Source organism: Harpegnathos saltator, unplaced genomic scaffold (genome assembly GCF_003227715.2).
Source record: "Harpegnathos saltator strain DR-91 unplaced genomic scaffold, Hsal_v8.6 scaffold855, whole genome shotgun sequence".
NCBI classification, from domain to species: Eukaryota; Metazoa; Arthropoda; class Insecta; order Hymenoptera; family Formicidae; genus Harpegnathos; species Harpegnathos saltator.
Genome location: NW_020230710.1, coordinates 504315 through 531059, shown reverse-complemented (window position 1 = coordinate 531059; position 26745 = coordinate 504315). Strand labels below are relative to the sequence as shown.

General features: G+C 45.3%; 1 protein-coding gene across 1 annotated transcript in view; it reads right to left on the bottom strand.

Annotated features, from left to right (window-relative positions):
- Positions 1-26745, bottom strand: part of dpr1 (defective proboscis extension response 1) — a 382968-nt gene that overhangs the window by 125017 nt on the left and 231206 nt on the right. Inside the window, exon 3 of the mRNA XM_025307399.1 lies at positions 25927-26137. Coding sequence (XP_025163184.1) covers positions 25927-26137 — 211 coding nt within the window. The remainder of the gene's footprint in view (positions 1-25926; positions 26138-26745) is intronic.

Genomic DNA, 26745 nt, shown 5'->3' with positions numbered 1-26745 from the left:
CAACAACATTCGCGTTCAATTAAGCGTTCGGAGGATCTTCGGAGGAAAATTTCGAGCCGGTTTCTCTGTTTCATCCTCCTGATACCACCTTTCGAGCTTGTACATCGGGTCTCGACCGAACCATTACTCTTCCACCGTCGATTGCGGATCGACCTGAGCAGCTTAGGAAGATAATATTTCTCATCTCCAGTATGTAGTAACTTCACTGTTTATCCATTAAGAGCGCGAATCTGATCACTTCTTAAACCGCGAATCGTCCCAACGAGGACGTTATATCACGCTACGGGCAAAAAAGTCGATATTTTATTATACTCGCTTCGCTGTTGATAAAATCGGCTAGATAAACCTGTAGTTCTCCCCGCGAAGAGAAAACTTGATTAATGATTCACTTTCAGTGGAGTCATAGAACTTGTAGCATTCGGAGCGTTCGCCTCGATAAATAACAGCAGAAGCGTTCGCTCCATCTCATTCATGCGAGATCCACCATTAAAGTTACGGTATTAAGATGAATTACCGGGTATCTCTCACGCTCAACGTAAATAATTACAATCCGCCGAGTGTAGTCGCTAATGACCAAGCGTCGAAGCGTTTCCTTGATTACATAATGAATAATAATTCGCCGCCGGTGCTGTGTCAACGGAAGTTACTCGAACGTGTATATCCCCGTGTTAATCCCGGGATAACAATAATTGCACAATGAGATTCCTATGGACGATGGCGTATCGCGTCCGTGGATTACAGCCGCGGAAACGATATAATCTTTTCATGGAACCGATGCAGCGTAGCTCGCGGTGTTTTGCTCCCGCCGCGCCGTCTCTCCCTCGGTTTTCATACACGCCGCGTTTCCGCGATTCAATCACTAACACGTCCCGATGCGCGAGAGCGGATGATATCGCGCGATGCTTTTTGGCCGCGCTGCGAGCTTGCGCGAGCGTCGCGCGAGTGATCCATTACGCTCTCTCGGTCAACTTCAGACTCACTTCAGGAGCTTAACGGGATAACACCTTGCCACCAGGGGCCGCGGAGAAAGGTACCTATTTATTAAAAGGTGAAGTTCTCTCTCTCTTTTTCACTCTCTCTCTCTCTCTCTCTCTCTCTCTCTCCCTGCAAGGACTCAGACGACTTTCAGACCGCGATGCACGCCACGGTGTTTGAATTATTTCTCGCGGCGAGCGCACGTAACGAGTAATAATAGAACGAGCACGTTGGGTGTAGTACGCGCAAGTCGTAAAAAATTACGACGGTTTCGCCGTAATAGGGTGCTGAAAATTCTTCGCGTACGATGCCTTAATCCTTCCGATGCTGTACACTCTCTTGGAAGCTGTCGGAACTCTCGGGCTAGAACTTGAGAAACTCTCGCGCGCGCATGCGCGAGGGTCTCTTCCGATTTTTGTTTCCCCTCTCCCCGATCATATTCAGCGGCGTTTACTTCTCACGCGCGTTCGTCGAAGGTGTAGGGAGCACTTGGAAGTACAGCGTACGCGCTAACGATGTTTAGCATCGAAAGGGTTCAAGGCCATTATCGCGCCGTTCGGCACACCAGACGTGTGCCGTCTCCCTCAGACTCGCGCTATGGAAGCTTTGGATGAACCTTCGATGATTCTGCGGGAAATGAAATTTGCGTCATCGGGCGGCTAGACAGCTGCATCATAAAGGTGCCTCGGTGGTAAGCCGATACTCGGCTACGCTCGCGGCGACTCCGTTTACGTATTTGTATCGATGGGCCTCGGTTCGCCGCATTGACTACGTAATGTCGTATAGATTACCGGCCTTCAAACGCCACCTCGTAGCGGCGCTCCCTGCGCACCCGGTCGCATACGCCGAATTATGGAGACGCGCTGCGCCCCATTGGATAAACAGGGCTCTTACGTGCCCCGTAATGTATACCAAACGTGCGTCGAACGGCCGCTCCCCAGAGCGATTACAACGTGCATTCCACCGTGCGGCTTCTTCGTTACTTTGGCCAAGAGACTCGGCATTCGGATATATTATGTTGACGATCGTACGTTGCCAAAGGGGTTTACGCGAATATTCACAGCGAATATCCCTCGGAGCGAGGGAATGGCGGAGAATCGCGGAGGTCAAAGAATTTCAGACTCCAAAATAGGATGCGCAGGAACGCGTTATTTTTTAGATATATCTAAATACGCACATTAGAGGGAAAAAGTATATTTGGCAAATGTTTGAAAATATTACTGCACTAAGAACCGCGGTTTTCTTTTTGTTATAAATCAACAAAATTGTAATAAATTGCAAAAAGATATATGTTTTAAGAGAGGAAGGGGTTGGGGTTTTTGAAGGAAAAAATTCGAAAACAGATTTGCTTTGATTACGGTTAGGCGATTCTCGTTAAGCTGGCTTGGAGGATAGATTTTGATTTGCATGGAAATTTGCAAATTTATATGTTAAAAATGCAGCCTTATGCTGAGAGGCTCTACCGATACGCTACCGATCGATATAAAACAAATATTTTTTTCAAGTTTTTTCCTTGCAAAAACTTTAAGTCCCTCCCCTTAAAAATTTGTACATGTCTCTTTTGGTAGTCTATTTATTTTGCCGATTATTAGAAAAAAGACCTTTCTTGGCGACTCTTGGTGCGCTAGCATCTCCAAACATTTATCGTACGTTTTAATATTTGAGAAGAGAATAAAAAGCAAAGGCGAGATAAACAGCAAAGGGGAGAGAATATTGGCCGGAATAAAGTGCCTCCTTGTGCAGGAATGCGTGTCGCGCGATCGAAAGAGAATTTCAGCATCGCGGGGACTTTCATTTATCGCAAAGACTTCTCAAGGCACGAGTGCCGTCGTGCGATTTAACACGATGGTTAAGAACGAAGTCAGTCGCGTTCAATCGCTTCGGCGAAAGAGCGGGGAATAGATGTATTACTTTGCCAAAGAAGATTCCAAGCGAGTTGCTACATCTCGGTAACAAGGTGGAGACAGATTAATTTATTGCAGTCGCACTGAACTACCAGCGCAGCCGTTACGTGCATAGTTGAAACTAATCACGCGTAAGTGATTTGGCCTGGGTCGCTGCGATAGTCACCTCTTATTCGTCCCATGGGCGAGTGCATTCTGACCAAAATGTGCGTTCTACCCGGTATATATGTATTCTTGTCCCCGTATCTTCCGCTTTTCTTTTCTCTACATCTACGAAATATGGTCAGGATTTCTTGCTATCGCCGCGCATCCATCCGGCAGGAAAAAGGATAACGGAGAGCGGGTCTTCTTAGTCCTTTCGGTGCCGACTGAACGTGCGTGCGATTTCGAGCTCGAAACAATGCGCGATAAAAGTCGAAACGCTAAAGCCAGACAAAACGGAAACGGGAATACGTAACGTAAACGTTTCGCATTTTCCCCCGGATTCCCTCGATACCCTCGCGTTCGACGCGATACGTTCGACTGTATTAATGCAATTCCGTAAACGGGACTCGAGCTCAGCTCAGCGAAGGTCGCGCAAGGCGCGTTTGCGTATCGGCGGTGCATAAAATCAGCGACCGAATAACCGCGAGGGCGTGCGCATTCTGATGCGCGCGCGAATCGCCCGCGCCGCACGTGCGAGCGAGGGCGAGCGGAGAAAATTGCGGCGTATGTTACGGACACATCGAGAATCGATCGTCAAGGGCAGGAGGGAGGATCCACGGTGGAATATTATTGCGGTTGTTCTCCTACGAGTTGAGACCAGGTGCATCGCCTGCGGGTCGTTTCGGAAGGAAACGCATCCTAATCACGTGCGGAACGGAAAGTTGGCAATGCTACGTGCATTAAATATGCAGGTTATCGCGCACGAGGGGCTTCTTCTTCCGCGGCGCAGTCGCGAGAGGCGTTTCTTCTCCGGACTTTTTTTTCGACGTGCGATGCGCCACTTGCGCGCGGACGGAAAGTTGATCGCCACGGGAGGACGAGAGAGGCGAGGGAGGATCGATCTCGCGACGATGCGCGACGCGGGGCTTGCTCGGTCTTTGTCCGATCCCGCCGGTCTTTATCGGTGTCCGCTGTCGCGTCGCGTTGGACTTTTAGCAGGCATTGACGATACTGAAGCGCGTGGCGCTACCACGTGATGCGTCATTAGTTACGTTCAATAACCAGAAATTAATTGACTTACACATTACTACATCTCGTATTTGCAAATGTCATTAATTTACATTTAATTAAAGGGTCTAAATTTATGTTGTTATCCGCTGTGACTCGACTGCCAATATTAGCTGTTATTTTAATAATATCCTATGCATTATGCAGTATACATTGAATAGTACATTGAATAGTACTATAAATAGTGGTGCATTAGTGTTGGATTTCAAGGTATATTCAATACCTGAGTGCTCGTCGAAAAGATAAGATGTCGCTATCCGCTTTGAAACGCGCGATCGCTGCCCAACGGCATTTACGCTTTTATTTTTCGTCAAATCCGTCGTAACTTGACTTTTGCCTTGTCAAAATATCTTTGCGGCACGCGAACCACTTTCTCTCTCTCTCTCTCTCTCTCTCGATGCATCCGTCATTCGAGTTCGGCCGGCATCGAGAGAGAATGCATCGTGATGTATTAACACCCACTACGGTATGACGTCGATTTCACTAGTGACGTCGAGTCCTCCCGTGGAAAAATGCAATTTCATCGCGGCGAGGTTTGTTTGTTGCGAGATAGCGCCGCGCCGACTGCCGCTGTCGGTTGATTTCAGAATGGAGGATAAAGATAAAGGAGGCTTCCCTAATGCAATATAGAGCGCTCCCGCGCGCCCATATTTTATCTCTCCATTCCTGTTGAATTATTCACGCGTGAACTCCGCGACGAGCATCTCCAAGAATCGCGCGCAACAGACTTCAGAAGATGTGCTAACTTTGTAAGTCATGTCCGTTAGCTTATGAGAATACTGTGTAAGCACGCACTCGTGGAAGATAGAAATTCGGTTCCAATTCTACGACAGCCCGGCGATTAGCGGCCGCATCGTATCGCATCGCGAATGCAGCATTTCGAATCGTGTAGATTATTAATTCCGGCGATTTCGCGCGCGGAGCAAGCGTTAGCTTTTGCACAAGCGCGACCTTCCCGCGCGCTTTACACACAGAGAGAGAGAGAGAGAGAGAGAGAGAGAGAGAGAGAGAGAGAGAGAGAGAGAGAGAGAGAGACAGACGTTATTGCTCGCGCGCACCAAAATATTGTATTTCATTCGTGTCGATTTTTAAACGTAACGAACCCGGCAGTTATTTACGTACGCTTCGATATGCGAGATGCGTATCTGTGTTTAATAAAACAACACGCACTGTTTCATTACGTTTATGCTAATATTATTTCACTTATGCTGCGCGCTTCGAAATTTCAAGTTTAGCGTAATTGTTATTAAATGCGGAAAAAGTCACGTGTATACGACTATGTCTGCCGCGGTTCAGAGAGCTGTGAATTTTTGGTATAAGGGCGTATAATCTATTTAGGAATAAATAATTCCGGTCATGATGTACCGATGAATTTAGCGCACGGCCGGCCCGGTTCGGCCGTACGTTTGATCAAAACGTTACGCTCAAACAAAAATCGGGAACCGATACGAGGATTTAACAACGTTAATCGAGACCACTGGAATGGCAACATTGCGACCGTTACGTAATATTTATGGAGTTAAAATTTATACATCGTTCTAAAACTCCTATGTGAAAGCTCGCTTTTCCGAGCATGTAGCTTTTATGCGTTCGAGCGTGATCTAATCATTCTGCAGGGATCGCCTTTCACATGATGCAAATAACTAAATTACGTTTAACATGGAGTGCTGCAGCTTTTTTTCAAGTTTTTTTACGAAAAACACAGAAGAGAAAGCTGATAGGAAAAAAGTTTGGTTAGCATAGTTTTGCCGCTTTTTCCGCAGCGTCGAGTGTACAGTGGCAGTTTTATGTAAACCCATTATTTTTGAAAAAACCGTGTCAAAATTTGGGGCATAGTGCATTTAAGGTAGATACGGCGGGAAATTAATACGGTACACCTGCTTTATAATAGTATCTCCGAGCATGTATAACGTCTAGAACTTTCATATTTCAATAACGTCTTGAAATTTCTAAATTTGCGCAGAGTAATATCATCTTTATTTTTGATAAACGATGGTAGAGCAGAATTACTCGGAGCTCGTATATATTACGAGATAGTGTAGTTCTCTCGAAAGTAATCTCCATATTCCATCTATTACAAATCCTCATCGCGCGATTCCACATAATTTCACATCACTTCGCGGTTGAAAATCCTCCGGTCTCGAAATCGCGTTATTCGTCAATTTTTCGTATTGTGCCTCAGTTGAAGGCGTCGTGACGTTGTGAGGAGTTGCCTCCGTCGAAATAGCAATAGAGGTAAGGAACAAATATCGGAAGAGAGAGAGAGAGAGAGAGAGAGAGAGAGAGAGAGAGAGAGAGAGAGAGAGAGAGAGAGGAGGAAAGTCTTTTTTTTACTGCGTCGGTACGGTGTTTCGTGAAACGTCCTGTAGATGGGCGGAAAATATCCGTGACACGTTGGCTCCGCGCGAAACTTTTCCCAGGAGGAGATTTTACCGTCCCCTCTAAAAGCCGTAGGTTGGGAGTAGAAGGCTGCGCGGCGATGCGGGATGGCGAGACCGCAAACTCGAGGAACGAAACTTCATTCGAAAGCGGAGACGACGTTCCGTTCGACTCGGGGAAACGTCGACGTCTGTTGGGGCCGGCGAGCTGACTGCATTTAGGCGGCTGTTAGATGTCACCCCCGGAAGCAACGTGAGCTCGCTGGTGCTATTAACTTTTCAAGGGAAAGCGCGACGAGAATGCGATGCAGATTTGTATCAGGCGCGTCCAGAAATGATGCGGTACATTGCTTCGCGACGTGCATGCGAATGCCGCGAAACACGTTCTCTTCTGCATGCACGGCTTAGCTGGGTTGAATAAATAACTGTATCCATACACGCGAAGATATCGTATAAATCGGTCGAGCCGACAAACTGACTTTAGAAGGGAAGAAATTGAGGACTGAGAGAAGATTGTATTAAAATGATCAATTAAACGATTCTGTTTCGCCAATGTTCTTTCAAATTTAACGAATATTCCTGGACATTTGAGTACATATTTTGTCGGGAATCCGCGCAAGATTATGAATTTTTCATGATCCCTACTTGTGCGTGGGTTGTGTTTTTTCCCCCCCAAAACCCCCAAAACCACGAAAAGCGGATGCTTTTGGAATGTTATACACAGTTCTAAACGAAAAAGCAGCTTCGCGATAGATTTTATTATGATAACCTTCATGATATTTTGCATGTCGCGATAATCGGGATGAAAAATGCCGCCCGCGTATGAAATATTTATCTGTTTGATATAAAAAACATGCTTTTAAAAATCAATTGGAGGCTTTTTAGGAATATCTTTTATATATAGTTGCAGGTTTCACTTAATAGTTAAATTCACCAAGTCCAATTGATTTGTAAGTTTACGTATATAACTGTGCACAAACAACGTAATATTGAAATATAAAATATTAAAAAGCATTTGACAGTTAATCGCACTCAAAGCGTCGTTTGTGGATTTTCCTTTCAACGTATAAACGTAGATTAAGTATCGTCGCTTTTGCAAGGCAACGGAGCTATAAAAAGCATTGACCTAAAAAGTAGAAGTAGCGATAAAGAAAAAGGGGGTGGAAAACGTAAACAGGTCGAGCGTTTAAAATAAAGTGTAAGCCAAGGGAAGTCTCTCTCGACGTCTCCATGAAATCAAGTTGCGGAACTTTTATTATTTATTTGTTGGGCGAGACAGCACAAATATCATACGGTTGACGGGTCATCTCAAGATGCACCAGAACTGTCAGCTGTCACACAGCCGAAAGAAGACGGAGTGTGAGGTAACTGACAATTTTTCCGCCTGAATTAACCGTAACGACAATATTTATGCTTCCGCGAGGAGATATTCAGCGAGAATGAGCAATTTCGTGTCCATAGATAACAATTCCGAATTAATACTTTGTCTTCTAATTATGTGCGCAGGAAAATGTGATAATCGCGTTATTTAATTTGCCAGATGCGTCGTTCGTTTATATTAATGTAATAAACTGACTGATGTGAGATGGAACGTATACGTTGGTTATTATGTCCGTGATGTTTTACGAATACGATATGCTGCAGCACAGCATGACACGTCATGCAGGACGTTAATGCAGCTATAAAAAATATGAGAAACAAATAATATTCGCATTTAAATTCATATTTTGCTCATCGTAGTGAAGAGATCTGTGCGTATTTGCATTGTATATTGAATACTTAATGTAATTATCTCATTCGCGTTATGCAGAGAACAATCTGCATGTTAAAAATAAATTTTTGGATTAGATTATACAGAGTTAAAATTAAATCAATAATATAAATACGAAATAAATGTTTTTTTACTCTATTGTTATATTATACGTCGTATTTATTGTATCGAGCTGTGCAAATTTTGAGCAAATCTTATATCGAAACGATCAGCCATTGCGGTTATTATATACTTTTTTACATAATGACGGAACCGAGCTTTAATCTAACAAACGCTATTCACTCCGTGTGCCTTTTGAGCTAGTTTCCAAATTCTTTTTTTTTTATCGGAGTATTGGGCACACACACGCACACACAATGACACTTCGATATCGATTCGTAGTAATACCAGTCGGTCCACAGATATTTTCATCGCGTGACAGAAATTTTTCAGCGCCTCAGCATGAGGTGTTCCCAACGTTTCCCACAAACACGGATATTTATAGAAATATTTTGCATTTTTCTTTGCCCGAAGATTATTTCTTCCAGATATGTCAAAACGCAACTGAAATTTGAGGAAGCAATATGACAAGATATCTTGAGACAAAAATAAGGGTGTCATGTAGTAACTGTGTGACAATCGCGAGCATGAAATGCGCGCAATTAAATGTTACGTCTATGTTTGCCCGCGATTGATATTGTGTCCTTTCGAATCGAACAGATATCTATCACACGTTGTGCGAACGTGAGATCTCTGAAACGTCGATTGTCGAACCGGTGGTTTATCGAAAGGGCGAACGCTACCCCAACAGAAATAATATTGATCCTAGTATTTCACAGTTGAATCCACAGGAGTGGAGCGTCTTTTCGTGAGTATCTACGCGGTTCCTATTCGTAGGATATTGCAGATATCCTCACGATCACCCACTCGCTATACGCGACATCCATCCAGAACGGAGCACGTCTCGTCCCCGTGGAATGCATTCTTCTGGATTTTGCGTCGTGTCGTTTTTCGATTTTCGCGGTGAAATATGAGAGCGTAATATACGATGTTACCAATCAGTGACAGTGTAATAACTGTACAAACAGCAAGCATAACGTGATCAGTATGCAAAATGCAGCGATGATTGCGTGTTTATTCCAAAGTATGGAAAACACGCTTTTGACAAAATGATTGCTTCGGTGAGAAATAATAAAGTTTAATCCGTTGTTTATGAATATACATGCAAAACATATAATCGCTTCTTAAAAGTAAACTGTCGACATTATCCGATTAGTTATTTCAATTAATGGAAAAAAGAGAACACTTGTGAACAACGCTTCATAATGTCGTAATTGTGATCGCGCGCCGAGTAATGCGGCTGGCGCTCGAATAAACTACGACGATGTCGCCTTTACAACTTACGCTGTTTCCCGCATTGCACGTTATCGCGCAAACAGGTTTGCCCGTAACTTTAGCGCTATAATTACGTCGTGAAGTACTTGGCCCTGAAGCAAATATGATTTGACGTTTATTATAATGCAACGAGCCCGCGTTCATTATGGCGACGTTCGTCCAACGGTATATTTTGACACGCATATCAATCCGTTTATCGTCCGTGACCCGATGCGACCATATTTCGCCAATAAATCACTAGCCTAGAGGGCTAAAATCACCTCGACAAGAACACGTTCCATCGCGACAATCGTGCAATTATTCGCGGCGTCGCGCCGTACGAAGCGCAATTAACATTTCTTTCCGCGCGTTCGAAATGGCAATCGCGATATAATTGCGTTGCGAGCGAGGGCAGCACGCGAGGGTAGCGAGATGCTGATGTGTGCTTTGCTTTTACAATTACAAGTATTACATCGATTAAATCGTTCTCGATCTGTTATATCCTCGGTGATATTTTTCAGGAAAGACCAGAGACTCTCCATATTATCGCGACGTAAGAACGTAGAAATAATCTTTGATCTAAGAACGCCACCCACAACGCGTATACACGCACACACACATACAGTGAGGTTAATTAGCTATTCCTCGTTCGTCTTTTGGCGCGGTGCGTGACTCGAGTCGAGTCGCATGTGGCGCGATGCACTCGTGTAAGCCTTCAAAATTAGGGAAGTTCCGCGGGCTCCAGCTGCGGCGCGCGGATCCTTCGTTAACGCTGCAGCGTGCAAACTCGAGCGACGCGGTTCATTACACGCGTATTGGGGATTACCGGAAATAATCGGACAGCGACCGTTGCAATCGGATTAGTCCGCATGCCGACCGTGAGCATACGTTGACGGTTCGTTACGTCAGCTGTCCCCGTTTGTTTCGTTCTTTCTTTATCGCCCATCGCGCGCGTCCACCCGCTGTAATCTTTCCTTTTTAATGAACACGTGTCAGTGCGCGCGACCAGCCAAATTCCATTCATTACCGATGCCTTTGATGACCGGCGCGCGCAGCACGGATTACGTATCGAGTCCGTTCATTCGATTTCTCTGCAATTTGCTCGTCCGATACGTGTTCGGTTTGCGAGATGGAACGCGCAGAAATTTTCATTGCGCTTCCTGCGATTATCTCCTCTGCTTGCGTTCACTTATCTAATACTTGTTGTAGAGGGGAGAAGGTTGACGCAGCCATGCGATTCTTTCGCGATATTGCCATTCGGATCGGTTTCGGTGTGTGTTTTGCAAATTTAAACATTACTCTTACTCAAGTCCAAGTCTTTTCGATCCAGTCGAACCGCCGCGCCGGTTACTTTCGCTTAAGAACAACGCGAATTTAAATTTTATTCGAATTCCATTTTAGCTCTATTTACATGCGATTCGTATCCTCCTTCAGTATTCTATTCGATACCCGTTTAACGTTTCCTCAATTTTCAGTGAAGCTCAATTTAAGTTCGAATTTAATCTTTATTATTACTGTTGCGTTCTCTGAGTTGTCTTAATAAAACCTTTCTCGTCATCGCAAATATTACAACAAAATCAAATTATCACGGTGCGGAAGGTCTTTGCAATTGAGTAGTTGCATATTTCGCACAGGTTCTAAGAAATGCAAAATACACGCGAAAATCGTGTCGACGAAATCCGACATGTCGTGTATCTCATTATTACCAAATGTCACGCATTACAAGAGTGGCGCATCGAAATTTGGCTTCAATGCGGATGCGCTAAAGCGCTCGAGTGATAAACGACTCTTGCGTGACATCAGCGGCATTTGTAACATTCGCAACGACCGTTCGTTAAAGCATTCGATTATCATTTTGGTGTCACTCTGTTGTGCATAATATGTAATTTTTCGATAGCTTTGGTCATTCGCGGTGTAACGTGTCTGGAGAGCGAATTTAATCGTATGTTGAACGTTCGCTCGATCGTACACTTTATTCAGTTGTTGTACGCGTTGAAATTTAATTTTCCGGACGAGAAGAATGTAAGCGCTACAACATTTCTGCAATACCGCAAGTAACAGACAAAGACAGTTCTGGTCTTTTAAATGGCTCGTTCGATGTACATGTTACGTATAACGAACGATACATGCATACACACACATGCGCGTGCGCTCGCATCAACTCATTAATTATTAAATAATTGTTTATTTATGCATTCATCTGTATCGAACAATTCATTCGAAGCACTAAATATATATATATGTATATATTTTATACAACAATATCGTACATAATTATTAATAATAAGAAAATATATATATATATATACATAGTATACCTTTTACCATTTTAATAATTATATGGTATTATTATACAGTATTGTATAACAACGTGAGGAAATGGAGGCGAAAAACTCGCGACGATGTTGTGAGATTTCGCCAAATAGATGCAACATTTCCGTGCAATTAGCTTCTCGGGAGAGCGGGAAATCGATTATTTCGACCGAGCTGTACTCGAGACTATGAAATATGTATTCAAAATGTGGGGCAGGTCAACTGTTTACATAGATTATACGTCGCAGCTGCATCTGACTGCGCGGCTAGACGCGAGATTCGCCTGCGATTCAAAGTGTTTGACTCATACGCGTTCGATGCATACGCGATGCACTCTTTACGCTGCATATAAATTCTCACCTATTCGGCAGCGACGCGCGTTCGGCTGCATATCGGGATGCATATTTTTTCCAGAAATTATGTTACAAGGGTTATTGGAGTTATAAGGGTTCTAAGCGGGCGCAATTTATGCCCGGCGATAACGCGCATTAACTTTCCCGAGTAGCGAGTTATTTTTTTTCCGCGAGGCCTGCATTTCGATAATTAAACTTTAAATTGAGATCCTATTAAAGTCGACGAGATCGATATCTCTCCGCGCTTAATATCTCCCTATGCTCGGTATTTCTCCGCTGCCGTTTCGTGGACTTACGTGCTTTTCCGTGCTTTCTCAGATTTAATCGTGACTATTAAAGGTCGAAAATTACTGACATTTCGACGTTTAAACAAAAAGTCTCCTCACCGCTGCCGCCAAGTTCAGCTTTTAATATTTATAGCTCGGAGATAAAGTGCGCAATTTAAAAATGTGAAGGGAATAACCTAGCGAAAAATGAGTTTGCCCTTTTACCGACACCAAACGTCGTTTCTCTTTATTGCCTGCTTAAAGAAAATAATTTGGTTGGGAAGCGCTTAAATAGCGGTTACTTTACTTCCTTCTTTAGAAACGGCGCTTGGCGCCTTTAGCGATTCTTCAAGGAGTCCTTAGCTAGCGAATGGCTCACTAAACCTACTTTGTTTAAATTCGGAAAAGTATAATGCGCGAAGTTGTCGTGAGCTTCTAGAGCTTCTAGAGCGCGGGTGCGGCAATTGCATTTTCTTTTCTTTCCCCCTTTTTTCGGCAAAGGAAAGGCAAGCACTTTCGAGACAGCATATATAGCGAGCGAGCTATCCACTTCGTGCTATACACTTGGATTTTTGTAACTGCACTTTTTCGAAGTATTCCGTTGTACGCTTCTAAGTCGTAAACGCCGTTGAATTCATTGTTCGTTCAATCCCACGAGCGAAAAGACTCGATTACAAAATCGCGGGTCAAATTGTCTGTCAGCAGCATTCATAACGTAGCCCGCTATATATAGAATCGACAGATGCACAGCGGAAGTGCCTCAATCCGTCCGGAAGTTGTAGTGTTTTACAGCCGCCGCCTAGCAAAAATTCTCCGCCCTTCGCGTACGGAGGCACGATGACGTTTGATTACAGCCTTTGGGACATTAAAGTTTACTACACGAGACTGCTTGTTACAATCTAACGCGTAAAACTTTATGTATCTGCATGCGCACGCCGGTGTCTGCGGTCGCACCTCCGTTGGCTCGCACCGTCGAGACTCGTCGGTGCGACGATAGAAATTCCCAGGGCGGTACTGGCCCGCCGGTAATGACGGTGAAACATGACAGAAAAATATTACGGCAGCGATATTAATGTAAATGGGGCGTCAGAGAAATTCTTCTCAATTATCGGAGAATTATCGGAGGAGGGAACTAGCCGGCGCGGAAGAGGGAAAGAAAGACGGGCGAATAAGCACTTCATCAAACGGACGACTCTTTCCTCTTTTTTTCCCCTCCTACGATTAGAGAACACGTAAGATTACAACGTAGTGAGCAGTTTTATTCGAAATGAATGTCCGATCTCGGCGGATCGATAACGGTCACATCGCGATCGTCCACAATTCTCGAGGAGATCGCGCGCGGTTTGTGCAAGTGCGATGCGATTTTACCAGTCGTCAGCCGGCGGAAAGCGAGTTTCCTTTGTATTTCGGCGTTCTATCGCACGGATTGTTTCCCGGTGTTCCGACAAGCGCGTTTAATCTGCGGATTACTGACTCTGGTGAAAGATGTATCTCCCGACTCTATCTTTCTTCGATAGCTTGGAACATGTTAGGACATTCTCACGCGAGTTCTCGGGAGAGGAAAAATCAGTCAGAAAAAAGCAGCGCTGTTAAATGTATTTTAATAAATCATATATCAATGTAGATAAATTAGAGAAAAATCTCAATTCTCGGATATCTGATGTTAAACGGATATTTCATTGCTGCAAATAGTAATTCAATTCGGTAGAGAGAGAGAGAGAGAGAGAGAGAGATAATACGGCGCATATACTTGCGGAAATACCGCACGGCGGTTTGCGTCTAAAATAACAAAATTAGATCAATACAAGGTTGATGCTCGAAACGTGCTTCGTCACTCTCGAATCGTTTGTATGCTGTTTACATTGTCACAATCTAATGTGATACGCGCTAGACGTCCTGCTCGTGGAAGCCTGTCGAGCAAACCGCCAACTTCTCGGCGACTGAATTTCCCAAGGTAGAATTTACTCGTCGAATTTGTCGAGTCGACCTGGCTGTCTCGTTTGTTTTTGCCAGTAAATTCGCGCGACTCACGAAACGAAGCGACGAATCGCCGCGACGAGAGATCGATTTGAGCTTTATGTAGGTCCGACATGCGTTTCACCTTGACTGCGTGGAGAGATTTGACAGGTGCTCGATGAGGTACTCATCGTGACATGCTCGCCCTACGAAATGCATTTCACAATGTGCAATTGAGGGTAAAGTTGAGCGAAGTTTAACATGAATTTTATGGAGCTCGCAACGCAAACGTTTATTCGAATACGTAATTTTATGGCAGATTTAACACCATTGCTAGCTCGAATCGAGCTTAATCTACCTGACGCGCGATAACGATAGTCACAGAGCCGCGAGAACGCGCCGCCAGCATACTCCTGTTCCGCGTGATTAAACACACAAATTATTTGCACGTACCGCGTCACAGTTTACTGAGGTCCTTATTGTCACGAAGGATCTCTGATTGCACGCTCTATAGAAAATATCTTTACCGCTCTTAACGCGCGAGAAACTAATGTAATTTGTAAAATTGTAGTTGTAAAAATTTAAGACGAGCGGCTGTTCAAACGGGGAAACAGTCGATCTTTTTCGTGTCTTTCTCGCAATGATAAATCGCAAGATAAATCAACTCGAAAAGAATCGATTTTATGCACATATTTTATTTTACTCCGATGATTTAAACGAATTAGAAATCAAACGATCATCGATGGCGTCCCCGTTCGTATAGCTTATCTCTTTATCGAGCGAGTAATTCGAAGTCAAGCATTACTGCCAGTTATCGAGCATTCCGTGTACTCGTTGATCGCGACAAATGCTGCTAATGGCTCCTCTTTTGTGACAGTTAGGTCACGCGAAAGGGCTCATTAATACCCCGTTTAAAGCCGAGCGTTTATATAATAAGATATCCACGGAGACACCGATCTGCGTGTAATCTCTGCTCATCTCATGTTATGACGAAGGTGTAACCTTCGAAATTGTCCATTGAAATCTACGCTGCTTCTTCTCAGACTGCTGCTTTGTCCGACGTAACAATCGCCGCCTATCGCGCCTACGAATTTAAAAGATCAAGAATGCAACGAGAGAGACGTGTCGAATAATGATCTACGCGCAAGGAAGCGCTCAAGAAAGGAAATCTGCTGTGGCTTTAATTACGAGTATTTAAGAACGACGCCGGGTGACGCGCGAGCTCCCGTTTCCGTGATATCATCTGTCACAAGCCATCTGCAAAATATTATACCTGTAAAATAATTAACCGTTATTCAATCCTTTGAGGCCCGTTGTTACCCGGGGGCGATCTCGCGAGAAGTTGGATCGTCCGTCGAAGGAGGCAACTTTAAAGTAGAACGCGACTATATAATACAGCGCAAATGTCATCGTAAGGGCAGCCCGGGCTAAAGAGTCGGCGTTTAATTTCGCTGCATTTGGCGATCGGAATCGGCTAAGTGCGACTGCAACTCTCTTAATTGCAACGGCAGATAAATACGCCGGCGTAAATTAGGGAGTTTCTGGAAACTTAAAGCGTCGCGGCTGCCGGCTAAATTGAACGATTCAAGAGTGGAAGGGAATCATCTCGGCGCATTGTGCGACTGCGACTGCAACTGGGCTCGTCAAAGATCCGTAATGACTCGCAAACTCGCGCGCGCACGGCCGTTGATGACTTGCGAAGTGCAGCTGGCAGAATCGCTATGCCATTAATCCGAGTGGGGAGGGTTTGTTCGCGATTAGTGCTCCGACCTTTCTTGAGCGCTTCCTTGCGCGTAGATCATTATTCGACACGTCTCTCTCGTTGCATTCTTGATCTTTTAAATTCGTAGGCGCGATAGGCGGCGATTGTTACGTCGGACAAAGCAGCAGTCTGAGAAGAAGCAGCGTAGATTTCAATGAACAATTTCGAAGGTTACATCTTCGTCATAACATGAGACGCCGTGGCGTTTCCGTGTGAGATGAGACTCTCGGTGAAATATTTAAGCAACGGGAAAACGTCGTAAAAGTAGACGCTCTAAAAGGTTCATCTCTAGGTAATACTAGGTCCATTCAGCATAATGCTTAAGCCAGTTTCCCAGCTATGTTGGTTTGTCCGAGTCCCAGTGAGAGACGAATTTGCGAGGAAAGGGGACTGAAATGGGTCGCTTTGGATATGCGGAGAGATATCGCCGTTCATGGATCTGTACATGTATCTTGCGGCTGAATGGAGATAATCTAACTATCATGACGAGATAAACGATCCTGCGAGACCATAATTGCCGTAAGAGTGACAAATACTCGCGTTCTGTCCCCTCGAAACAGCGCAGCGTTGTTGCGATTATACGTCGCGCGACAGAAATTTGACGGCTTCGGAACGTGAATGTCGCGATCGACTGTGACGACGTCCGAAATGTTTGGAGTTTTATGTTTGTTAATGTTGAAAGCTCCTGCGCAATAGCGACACGCAGAAATATGAGACATGCGTGTTAAAAACTGCATGTGTTAAAAGCCAATTCCTACTCGCCGTTCTACTAAACGCCGTCGGACAGAATGTGGAAAATATTAGCTTATAACTGGAGAATATTCCGCACTCGGTCTCTAAATTAAACAGCGTTTTCGGGAAAAACATCACGCGAGAGGAATAATATGCGGAGGAGCAATTCTAGAACGAGTTTATTAAAACGGCAATCTGCCGGCTTGTAAATATTGTTCGTTACAAGCGTAGAGTATTCGATGAAACATCATGTGTGAATGCCATGCACTACCAAATATTCGGAGAATACTCGAAACCTTGTCACAATTAACTGTTAGCAAAATACTTATGCAACAATCTACTGGGCTCTTGCGCAGAAAGATTGGTTGTTTGATGTGAACAGCGGTTTTAGATAGAATCTCCCTCGTCGACGGGAGGGAAAAAATATACTCGTATACAATTTCGGAGTTTGGAAGTTATATGGAGAAAAAAAAGAATCAGATATAAAAGCGGGGTCCGAGTCGACACGGACGTTCGGGTTTGTGCCGATTTCGAAGAATCGTATTGCTTCGTGCATTACGGCCGCGAATTCTGAAATTGATTTGTGGACGCGCTGTACTGCGTTCCACCAGGGAGGGACGCAGCAGGAAGGAGGGAGAAACCAATTAAGCCGTCAGTGCGTTAACGCGTGTCATTCGCTCCCATATTGTAGCCAAGTGTGACCAATCGTGACAATGAGACTTAATTGCACGAATAATAACGACCGCAGTTCTGACGCCGCTTAAATATTATTTCCCATCTTCTGTCATTTCGCTCGTCGGTTACGTGCGTTGCGTGTCCAATATGTGTGGGATGCATTATTTATAAACGAAAAATGACCGCAGTTTTACCTCTGCGGCCGATCATTGAGTAAACGAATATTATTTCGTCGGAATATTACCGCGCGCGTACAGCGCACCGTTGTGTATACGTTTTCGAATGGATACGGCGTTACAATTTAATTAACTCTGAAAACCGCTTGTCGCGCCTGCGCCATTGTCGCAAAACTACGCCTGTCAAATCGTGAAATTCTTGCGCTTGAAAATCGCTATTAATTAGGACGCGCTACGATTAAGGGCGCGATTACGATGAACTTTACGTAATGGAACGCGACGGGACGTGACGTGAATTTGACGTTTGAGGTTATATTTGATATTACGATCATAACGTAACGTGCCGTGCCGTAATAATGAATTCTGCCGTGAGGCATTGTCAATTTGTAAATTTAATTTTGGCTGGGTATTTGTATCTTCAACTGTGGTAGAGGAAACGAATACGAAACATTGGTGTGAGAGATATTTCTCGAAGAAAAATTCAGTTTGGTGACGGGCATAACCTGGCATAACGTTGATTGGCTGAAAGTGTCACATGAACAGTCCGACTTGACGGAACACAACATCTAAGCTTGACATTGGCAAGCTTCACGTCGCGTTAAGTTCCGATATTTCACGTCACGTTATGTAAAGTCGATCGTAACTAACCACATATAATACATAAAACAATGTGTTTTAGGTTTTGTGTCACTTCACGTCCCGTCGCGTCGAGTTCATGGTAATCCCGGCCTTGACTCGCAAAATTCAACGTAGGAAAAATCCCAACACGCGTGCGAAGTGTAACTCTCAATGGTCGATCATCATACGGACGAAACTTATGCGCGGGAACAATTATATAAAAAGGGAAAGTATATACAATTTCGCAGCATTTCGTTGACTCTATCTATCAGCATCCACTGACGTGATATTATGCGTAAGGACCTGCGCGGGATAGCATGCGGTAATTGAATGTTCCGCGCGAATAAAGAAATCCGCGAGACACGTAACTTCATTCGTTGCGAGTATACTGTCCCGAAGCTTCCCGCCAAGTTGCCGCCAAAGTTACCCCTCTGAAGTTTTGCACAAATTATTCCGTGGATTCCCGTGAACTCCTCCTCCTCACAACACGGACGCCCCCGCGTCTTGACATAAAAGGTCCCTCGTCTCACGTAAGATGAAATATTTCGGCTTGCGTAAGCGCGGAAGCCTGCCTCCGAAACACGCGGTTATTATGTGCAGGCGAGGGAGCAGGGAAGTGAGGAACGCAATGGCGTGCGAATATTACGACGATAATGAAAACATCAGAGAGCAATTATTTCTGTACGTCGCGCTCTCTTTCTCCTCCTTCCTCTCACCCTTTTCTCCGGTGTATATCCGTGATTATGTATGCGCATCCGCACGTATACGCCGGGATATACGCCGGGCGTTTCGCCCGAAAAGTATTTATTCCGCCCTCGAGGTGGGCCCTCGAGCGAGTGCGCGGTCGTTTCTTCCGAGCGAAAATACGACGACGCGTCGCGTACGAGCTTTTCGACACGGGAGGTCCGATCTATTGTGACGGAAGAAATTACGACGGTGGAAAATCGCGACGCTCTGGGAGGATGTCTCGTTTGAAGCGTCGTAGGAGGTACGTCGCAGCAAACGCTTTGTCAGAGGCGGAGAGCGTTTGATTACGTGAGCTTCCTTAATTTAATTACATCCACTGTAATTCTGCTCGAGCAAAATCACAAGGAGTGCGTCGAACACACGCGTGTACGCGCACGTCGCTGAGCGAAGCTGAAGATTCAGCGACATCTGCTTGGGGAGAGTGAAAGTTAGAAAATATTAGAGAGAGGAGGGTGGCGGGGAGGGGGGGGAGGGTAGGATTCCAGGCGCTTTTATAAAGATTGAATTAAATTTCATCCTCCGCGCGTCTCGCGTAATTTAAAATCACTGTCCAGCGGCGGTGACGGCGGCCATAACACCGTCCGCGCTGGTCTTATTTATGATCGCGTCGTGTCTCGCATTCTCGTCTCGCGGCGAGGAATGACTTATACCGTTCTTAATTAAAAGTATGATTAAAGTGATTAAAGTGAATTCCCGCGGCGGGACCTACGGGATCAAATCTATGCCCGAGAGAAGATCCCTCAAGCACTTCCCGTTACGTGCGTCTTCTTTTAATGATAGTACTCGACAATGGCGCACACAAGAGCGATAAAAATTGTTCGCATTTTTTTTCTCTTTTTTTTCCAGCGAATAACAGACAACGGCAAAACGCTCGATATTCCAGGGAGTATCAGACAAATATCAGAGAAATCAGAAAAGAGACTGAATTCTTGAAAATATCTTTGTTATATACATTTTAGATATTTTCGGATGGATGATATGTTGTTAGGCGTTTCATTAGTTTCCACTGACTAATAAAGGAAAATACTGTTAAAGTTAAGGAGAATATTTTATCGAGGAGGCCTTTTCTTTTCTGCAGTCTATGGGGAAATGACGATTTGTGAGTTACGTCGCTTTCGAAGAGCAGGTTTATAAGTTTGAAACGCCGTATAAAATGTATGTAACTGGACGCTATATTATCTCTATCTTTATATCTTCTCGTCGGCGAAATGTACCTCCGCATGCGATTGTACTATCTTATTCATATCTTTATGCCTTCCATCGCGCAGTCGATATTCGCCAGTATGCTGCGGCTGACATAGCCGTTTCTCTGAATGAAACATCGCGTCGACAAGGCCCTCGGAATCGCTAACACGGGATCGCGATACATAATGCAATATAGGATTTCGTTAAAAATCACAATCGCACCATGGCGCGGGAAATAAAAACCGGAGAGCGCATCTCGTAATATGTACTGTCTTGAGTTACATCGCCGACATATAATAGCAAGCGGGACAAATTTCTCGCTACCCTTGCAGAAACAATAACGAAATACCGATCCGCCGGAAATATCGATAACGACCTCTAGAAATGATCAGCTTTGCCGTCGCTACTCGCTAAAGGAAATAACGCAGGACTTCGCTATCTATCTCCTCCGGAGAATTTTAATACTCGTTGCCGATTTTTTGCTGAAAAGGAGTATCGATTTTTTCAGTCGCCGGCGACGATAATGGAACAAGGGAATGTCGATAATTGGCTGAGTACATCAATATTTAACGAGCCCCGTTACGGCTTTGTCGCCGGTGCCATCGTTACCTCGCAAATCCTTGCCGGCCAATTATCATTTTCACTCTCTCGTCGGGTTCGCGATTACGTCGGTGCACAAGCGGAGTGCATTCATTAACGCGCCATCGCAGAGCGGCCAGCGTGGAATCTATTATAGTACGTCGTAAGCTAGGATAGCTTTGAACCACGATATCGTCATACATTTACAGCTGAATTACCAGTAGATCTTCGTGTAGTTAATGCTGTGCTCCCACATTTAATATTTGCGTACGCATGAATGCGAAATGAAGGCATCGGGTGTGTTGCGCTAAGCGCGCCTTAACAATATATTTTCGTTTTCAGCGCAACTATTGTGCAACGTGTTATTTTTTAGAGGATACATGTGATCCATTTGTATGAAATTGAGTGCATATTTGAGTCAAATGTACGTTCGATATAATAGTTAAATAGGATTTAATTCCATTTAAATAGAGCATTCACCGAAACAGATTGTCGACACTGCGTGTTTCTATATTACATCCATTTCGGACTGCTTCCTGTAACAAGTCATGCGCGACCTACTAAATGCAATAATAATTGCAATATTATCATTATCGTATACGTGTTTGTTCGCGCAAAATGGCGACAACATGCCTCTCTGTTTCCTAAGATTTCCACGGCTGAAGCGAATTTACCTCGGACTTTTAAGTCGACCCGATCGTGCGCGAGCTTTCACGTAAGGTCGGGAGTTTGGGAGAAATGGGTTTAGATTTATTTTGACGGGGGCAGGGCGGGTCGCTTAACAAATGCACGGGTGGCAAAAAACGCATTAGTGGCTAATTCGGATGTATTTACACCGCTCGCTTCAACGGCGAAAGCTCGCAGTAGCGGAAAAAAATGCCGAGTCAGAGATGTATACGCCGTATAACGGTGCGATTCAAAATTCTATTCGCCGGCAGAATTTTATTATCCTCGCGTATTTTGGAACGTGAGTTTTTTCTCCGCAGGACATGTTTCGACTCGACAACTGGAATTACGTGAATTACGAGGGAGCTCTGTATCAACTTTCGTATTGAACAATTTTGTTGTTATAAAAACCGAGTCAAAGTTTCGACTCAATATTAACTCTGTATAAACGGACTACATCGGATTTGAAAGATCAGTCAGAGAAAAGAGAGAGAATCTTAAGATTTAACATTACAGGCTGCTGTTCTACCCCTCCCAATCTCTCCATCCCTCATTATCTCCATCTTGAATTATCCTTAAAAATGAAACTCTTACTTGAGAATTATCTAATATCCGATTATTCTGTCCTAAATTGGATGTGCTTTTATGAAAATAATGCATTTGTTATAAATTGTTGCTGGTATAAATATTTGCGTCTTATCTTATATACTCTTATTAAAGATCTCTGCTTTCTCTTGTTGTGATCTTTTTGGTGATCCGTCGCGATAAAGTAATTCTTCCTATCGATTACGTAAGATATTTCAGCGGAGTGGCTTCGTTACGTCACTTTTCAGTCAATTTCCCCTTCGTCTTTGTCGAGACATTTATTTAATCGATCACCGTCCGGCGATCTTTACGGCAGACTTACCAGAAACGCGCAACTCTCACCCTCCTCCTCCCCCTCGCCCCACCGTCCCACGGGCATACTTCATAGCCAATGAGATCTTTCGGGCTACAGCCAGCAGGGACTTGCCGCGTTTCCGGCTTTTTGCAGAACGGATTTGTAAAATTGATCTCGCCGTAGACTTCATGTTTTACGACTTTACGGACGAGAAAACGTGCGAAAGAAAGACGATTTATTTCGCGCCGACTTTCCTCTCTCTGCCTCGCCCCTCCTTTCCTCTCGTGCCCGAGCATAAATGCTCCAGACGGAGTAGATGCACCTGCATCGATGTGCTCGTACGCGCGCAAAAAGAGGAGGGGGATAGGCTTGGGACGAGAGGAAGGGCGAGGGAGGAATGTGGCAGGAGCTGGAGAAGGACTCGGTTCACGTCGACGTGTTTTCTCCAAGCCGCTTATCGAGCACCTTTCTCTTCGCAGCACGCCGGGAGCTCTTACGTTCTCCACCCTTGCGCTTCGTACGCTACCCTTCCCTCCCCCGCCCGCCCGCCCGTCCTCCTCCCTAGCCTCTTCTCATTTATTCCTCTGCCTAGCCTCGCGAGCGGACTTCAACATTCAACGGTTGTCTCTGCGGCGCGGCGGCCCTGTATTCGCGAGCGGAAGCGGATAAATCCATGCTCTCTGGCTTTCAACCTTACCCAACCACACGAGCGAACGACGAAGCTGGAAAAAAAGTCGCGAAGCGAGAAAAAAATGAATTTCTTTTGCCCCAATCCCGCTCCGCGTCTTCTCCTTTTGTGTTCCGCGGACTGTGCTGTCGCTCCCTCCGCCTCCCCCTCCCTCCGGTCCCGCCACCCTTCTCTCTCGGTTCTATCTCATTTCATCACCACAGTCATCTCACAGCGAGCTTCCACTGACTCCCTCGTCCTATTGGCGTTTTACATCCGAGGGCCGAGGAGAAGCCCTGAGAGTTCTTTTCGTCCTTTTTTTCAAAGCGGAACTTTGACCGGACCTTGTGTTTTAAAGCAGCGCGGGGCGGGAGGGTCAGGGTTCTGGAAATTGGAAAATTTCACGATCGAGGAAAGAGTCTTAGGTTCTTGCGATTCAAGACTTTCGGAGAGTGAAACAATTTCACAGGCCAACGATTCAATATTCCAATAAGGAGAACTCACATTTTATGATTATTAGGAATCCACGTGCGCGAATCCACGGATGCCGAAATCGAGGAATTTGTCAATTAAAGAAAAAAGATCAGGGAGGAGGGAGAGTTTAAAGTGCAAACAAAGTTGGACACAAAAGTTTAGAAAGGATCTAAAAATTTCACTAGGAACTTGCCCGCATCGCTGTACACACGCCGGTTCTCCAATAGTCCCGGCCCTTCGCGCTTTTTGTATTGATTAGCGCGAGCTGCGCGAACGAACGACGAAAGGTATGACGTGTCGCGAGCGTGACGCCGCGATTAGCGCAATTAATTTCTCCCGGCGAAATCACGCCGAAGGAAGGAAACGGCCGGAGGGAGAACGACGGCGCAGTTATGACGATTTGCAACGGGACTGGCGGGTGTTTATTATAGTTGAAAGTTCACGGGGGTCGCGAACTGCAGCGGTGAACAGGTTGAACTGGTTCTCCGGCGCGGCAGTTATGCCAATATGAAATCCTTCCGGATGGCACGTACAACGAAGTTTACGTTGTTTATAGTGTATCTTAGCTCCAACTTTCGATGGAAAAATAACTCGCTCTCCCCCACCCGCTGGCTTCTGTTGGCCTCTCTCGCTCGTTGCTTTTTATTTGGTCGACGACGCTCGCAACGGTAGAAACGGAAGCCGTGCGTTATCGTTGTCGTTTTCCCTAATGTTCTCAGAAACTGCTGAAAGATTCACGAACGTAAGAAAGGATCGTGCAGACTTCGCCTAACTAAATCTTCACGGCGTGCTTGTCTTCAACTTTAAAGAAGCTACAGATAATGTAGCATCGTGTATCTTGCCGCGGCCAAGAGAATCGCGTTTTTGCCCGGTTGTTTGCAAAGGTATGCGCGCGCGCGCGCGCGGCATAAATACGACCGACGCGCGTTTATTCGGCCGAATAAATTATCGAATCGACACGTTAATCCCCGATGTCGCGCAGGATTATAAAGGGTTAACTGCTGTATCTCCGCGAGGGGAAACGCGCGGTTTCGTCTCGTGAATATCGCCCGACGATAGCTCGTTGATCCCTCAACATATAAATAAAATAGGACCCGATGCGCGCTAAATAGTTGGCTTGAAACAAATTACATGACGTATCTTCAGCAATTCGTAAAATATATTATTATGTTCCCGCAGTATTTGCTTCTTTAGGAACGCTATAAAAAAGTGAACACAATAATCGGCGTATAATTCTTGGCGCCACGGAGACGTCAACGTCTAAAATGACGTGCGAGACAAATGACGTCTCCCAGGCGTCTTTGCAGTTAAGTATACTTTGTGCGCAGGGGGGTGCAAAAGGGGATGCAAAATGACACGCTCGCAGTTGCACGAGGGTGCGCAATCGCGCGTCATTATCAACAATACCGTTCGCAACAAAACCGAGCTTGATTTACACCCTCGCAATCGGAGAAATTTTTCAGCAGTCAGTCGCTAATTCTATTATTCGCCCCCATTATCGCACTGACGATTATGTCAGGCATAATATTGTATGTTGCAGGCACATAACGCAGGCATTAAACGCTTCAACATTGCGGAATAATATTCTCCAGGCAAATACCGACGCGGCACATACTATATAGGCGCGTGCAACCGACGCAAATAACATGTTAATTCAATATATTAAAATAGATAGTGATCTACCCGGTACAAATTTCACAACAATGCCGTTTGATAATAAATGAACCATGGTTAACGCGAATACCTCTCTTACGCTTAATCTCTTATCGGCTGTACAATTCTACTGCCAAGTGTGATGAATTAGCAGAATTGATCAAACAGATGGATTACGCGCGCGGAGCGAAACTCTCGCAGTCGAGTGTAACTGCAGCTCGACGATCCGAGCGAGCGTCCAACGTCTAATGTCACTGAACCTCTTTCTGTATACACTGTACACTGTTTATCTGTGTTCCTGTTCGGTGTACCGTTCGGATATCAACGTCGACGGTCAATAGTCGCGACAAGTTAATCCGAAGCCCGAAGGTCTAGCGGCGCGATGAGACGCGACACCGAGAGGATAATCCCGGAGCGACGGAGCACTTAAGACGTTTAAACTTTAACCCCTTCGATTCTCGCGGGCGGTTCGAGGTCGCGGGCGAGATAGATTGTCGATCGACGGCCGCCGTAAGGTCTCGTCAGAGGAGGCAGGGAGACGTCGCGTCGGAGGAAGGCAACGCGAACGCGCGGCCGAGATTTTACGTAACCAGGCCGGCGGTGTTGGTGAATAATTCAGATCAGCACTCACCGACCACGTTGAGGCTATAGTTGAGCGACATCTTCGGCTCGGTGCTGACCTGACACTCGTACACGCCGGAGTCGCGCTCCTGCGGCGACTTGATCTGCAGCGTCCAGTTTTCCGACTTCTCCGGATGGATCACTAGGAACCTCAGGTCTGACGTGTACATGAGAGTGCCTGCGCTCAGGATATGCATGTCCCGCTTGCGCATCCAGGACACCTGCAACGCGGACGTGAAGTCAAGGCAAGCGTAAAGTCTCGCAGATTCCTTTCGCATAAAATTCTCGCCGTAAAATTGATCGCGGACCGGCGTTTTCACTCCGGTCCGGTTACCGATTTATCACCAACGAGCACAGATTTATTAAAAATCAGAGTCGTGTTTACTGGCATTTAAAAATTAGCATACTTTTTCTTAAATTTTCAGCACATTTCTCCATTTTCAACATCAACCGCTTGACGAAGGCGTACGGATATTAAAAAATACGACGCGTCTTGCATGCGGGAGCAACTTGTCGAAAGTAGAATAAATCAGAGAATCAAATTAGAGCAGCGTACCGTCGCCGTTGGATCGATCGAGCCGGCTCTCGGGCGATTCTGCTTTGTCCGAGTAAACTTTTAATCGGGGGGCGAGATTCAAATTCAGAAACGCGCTATAAATGTTTAGCGAAGGAAGTTGCCGCGAGTGTCCCGCCAGCGTCGCGCTGCTGATACAATACTGGCCCGGGAGTCTGCAACGTCTTGGTCGTGTTAGAACAAAGACCACGGAAAGCACCCACGGCGCCGTAAATCCTCGGCCGGTCGACGTGCGTGTCGCAAACGATCTCTATA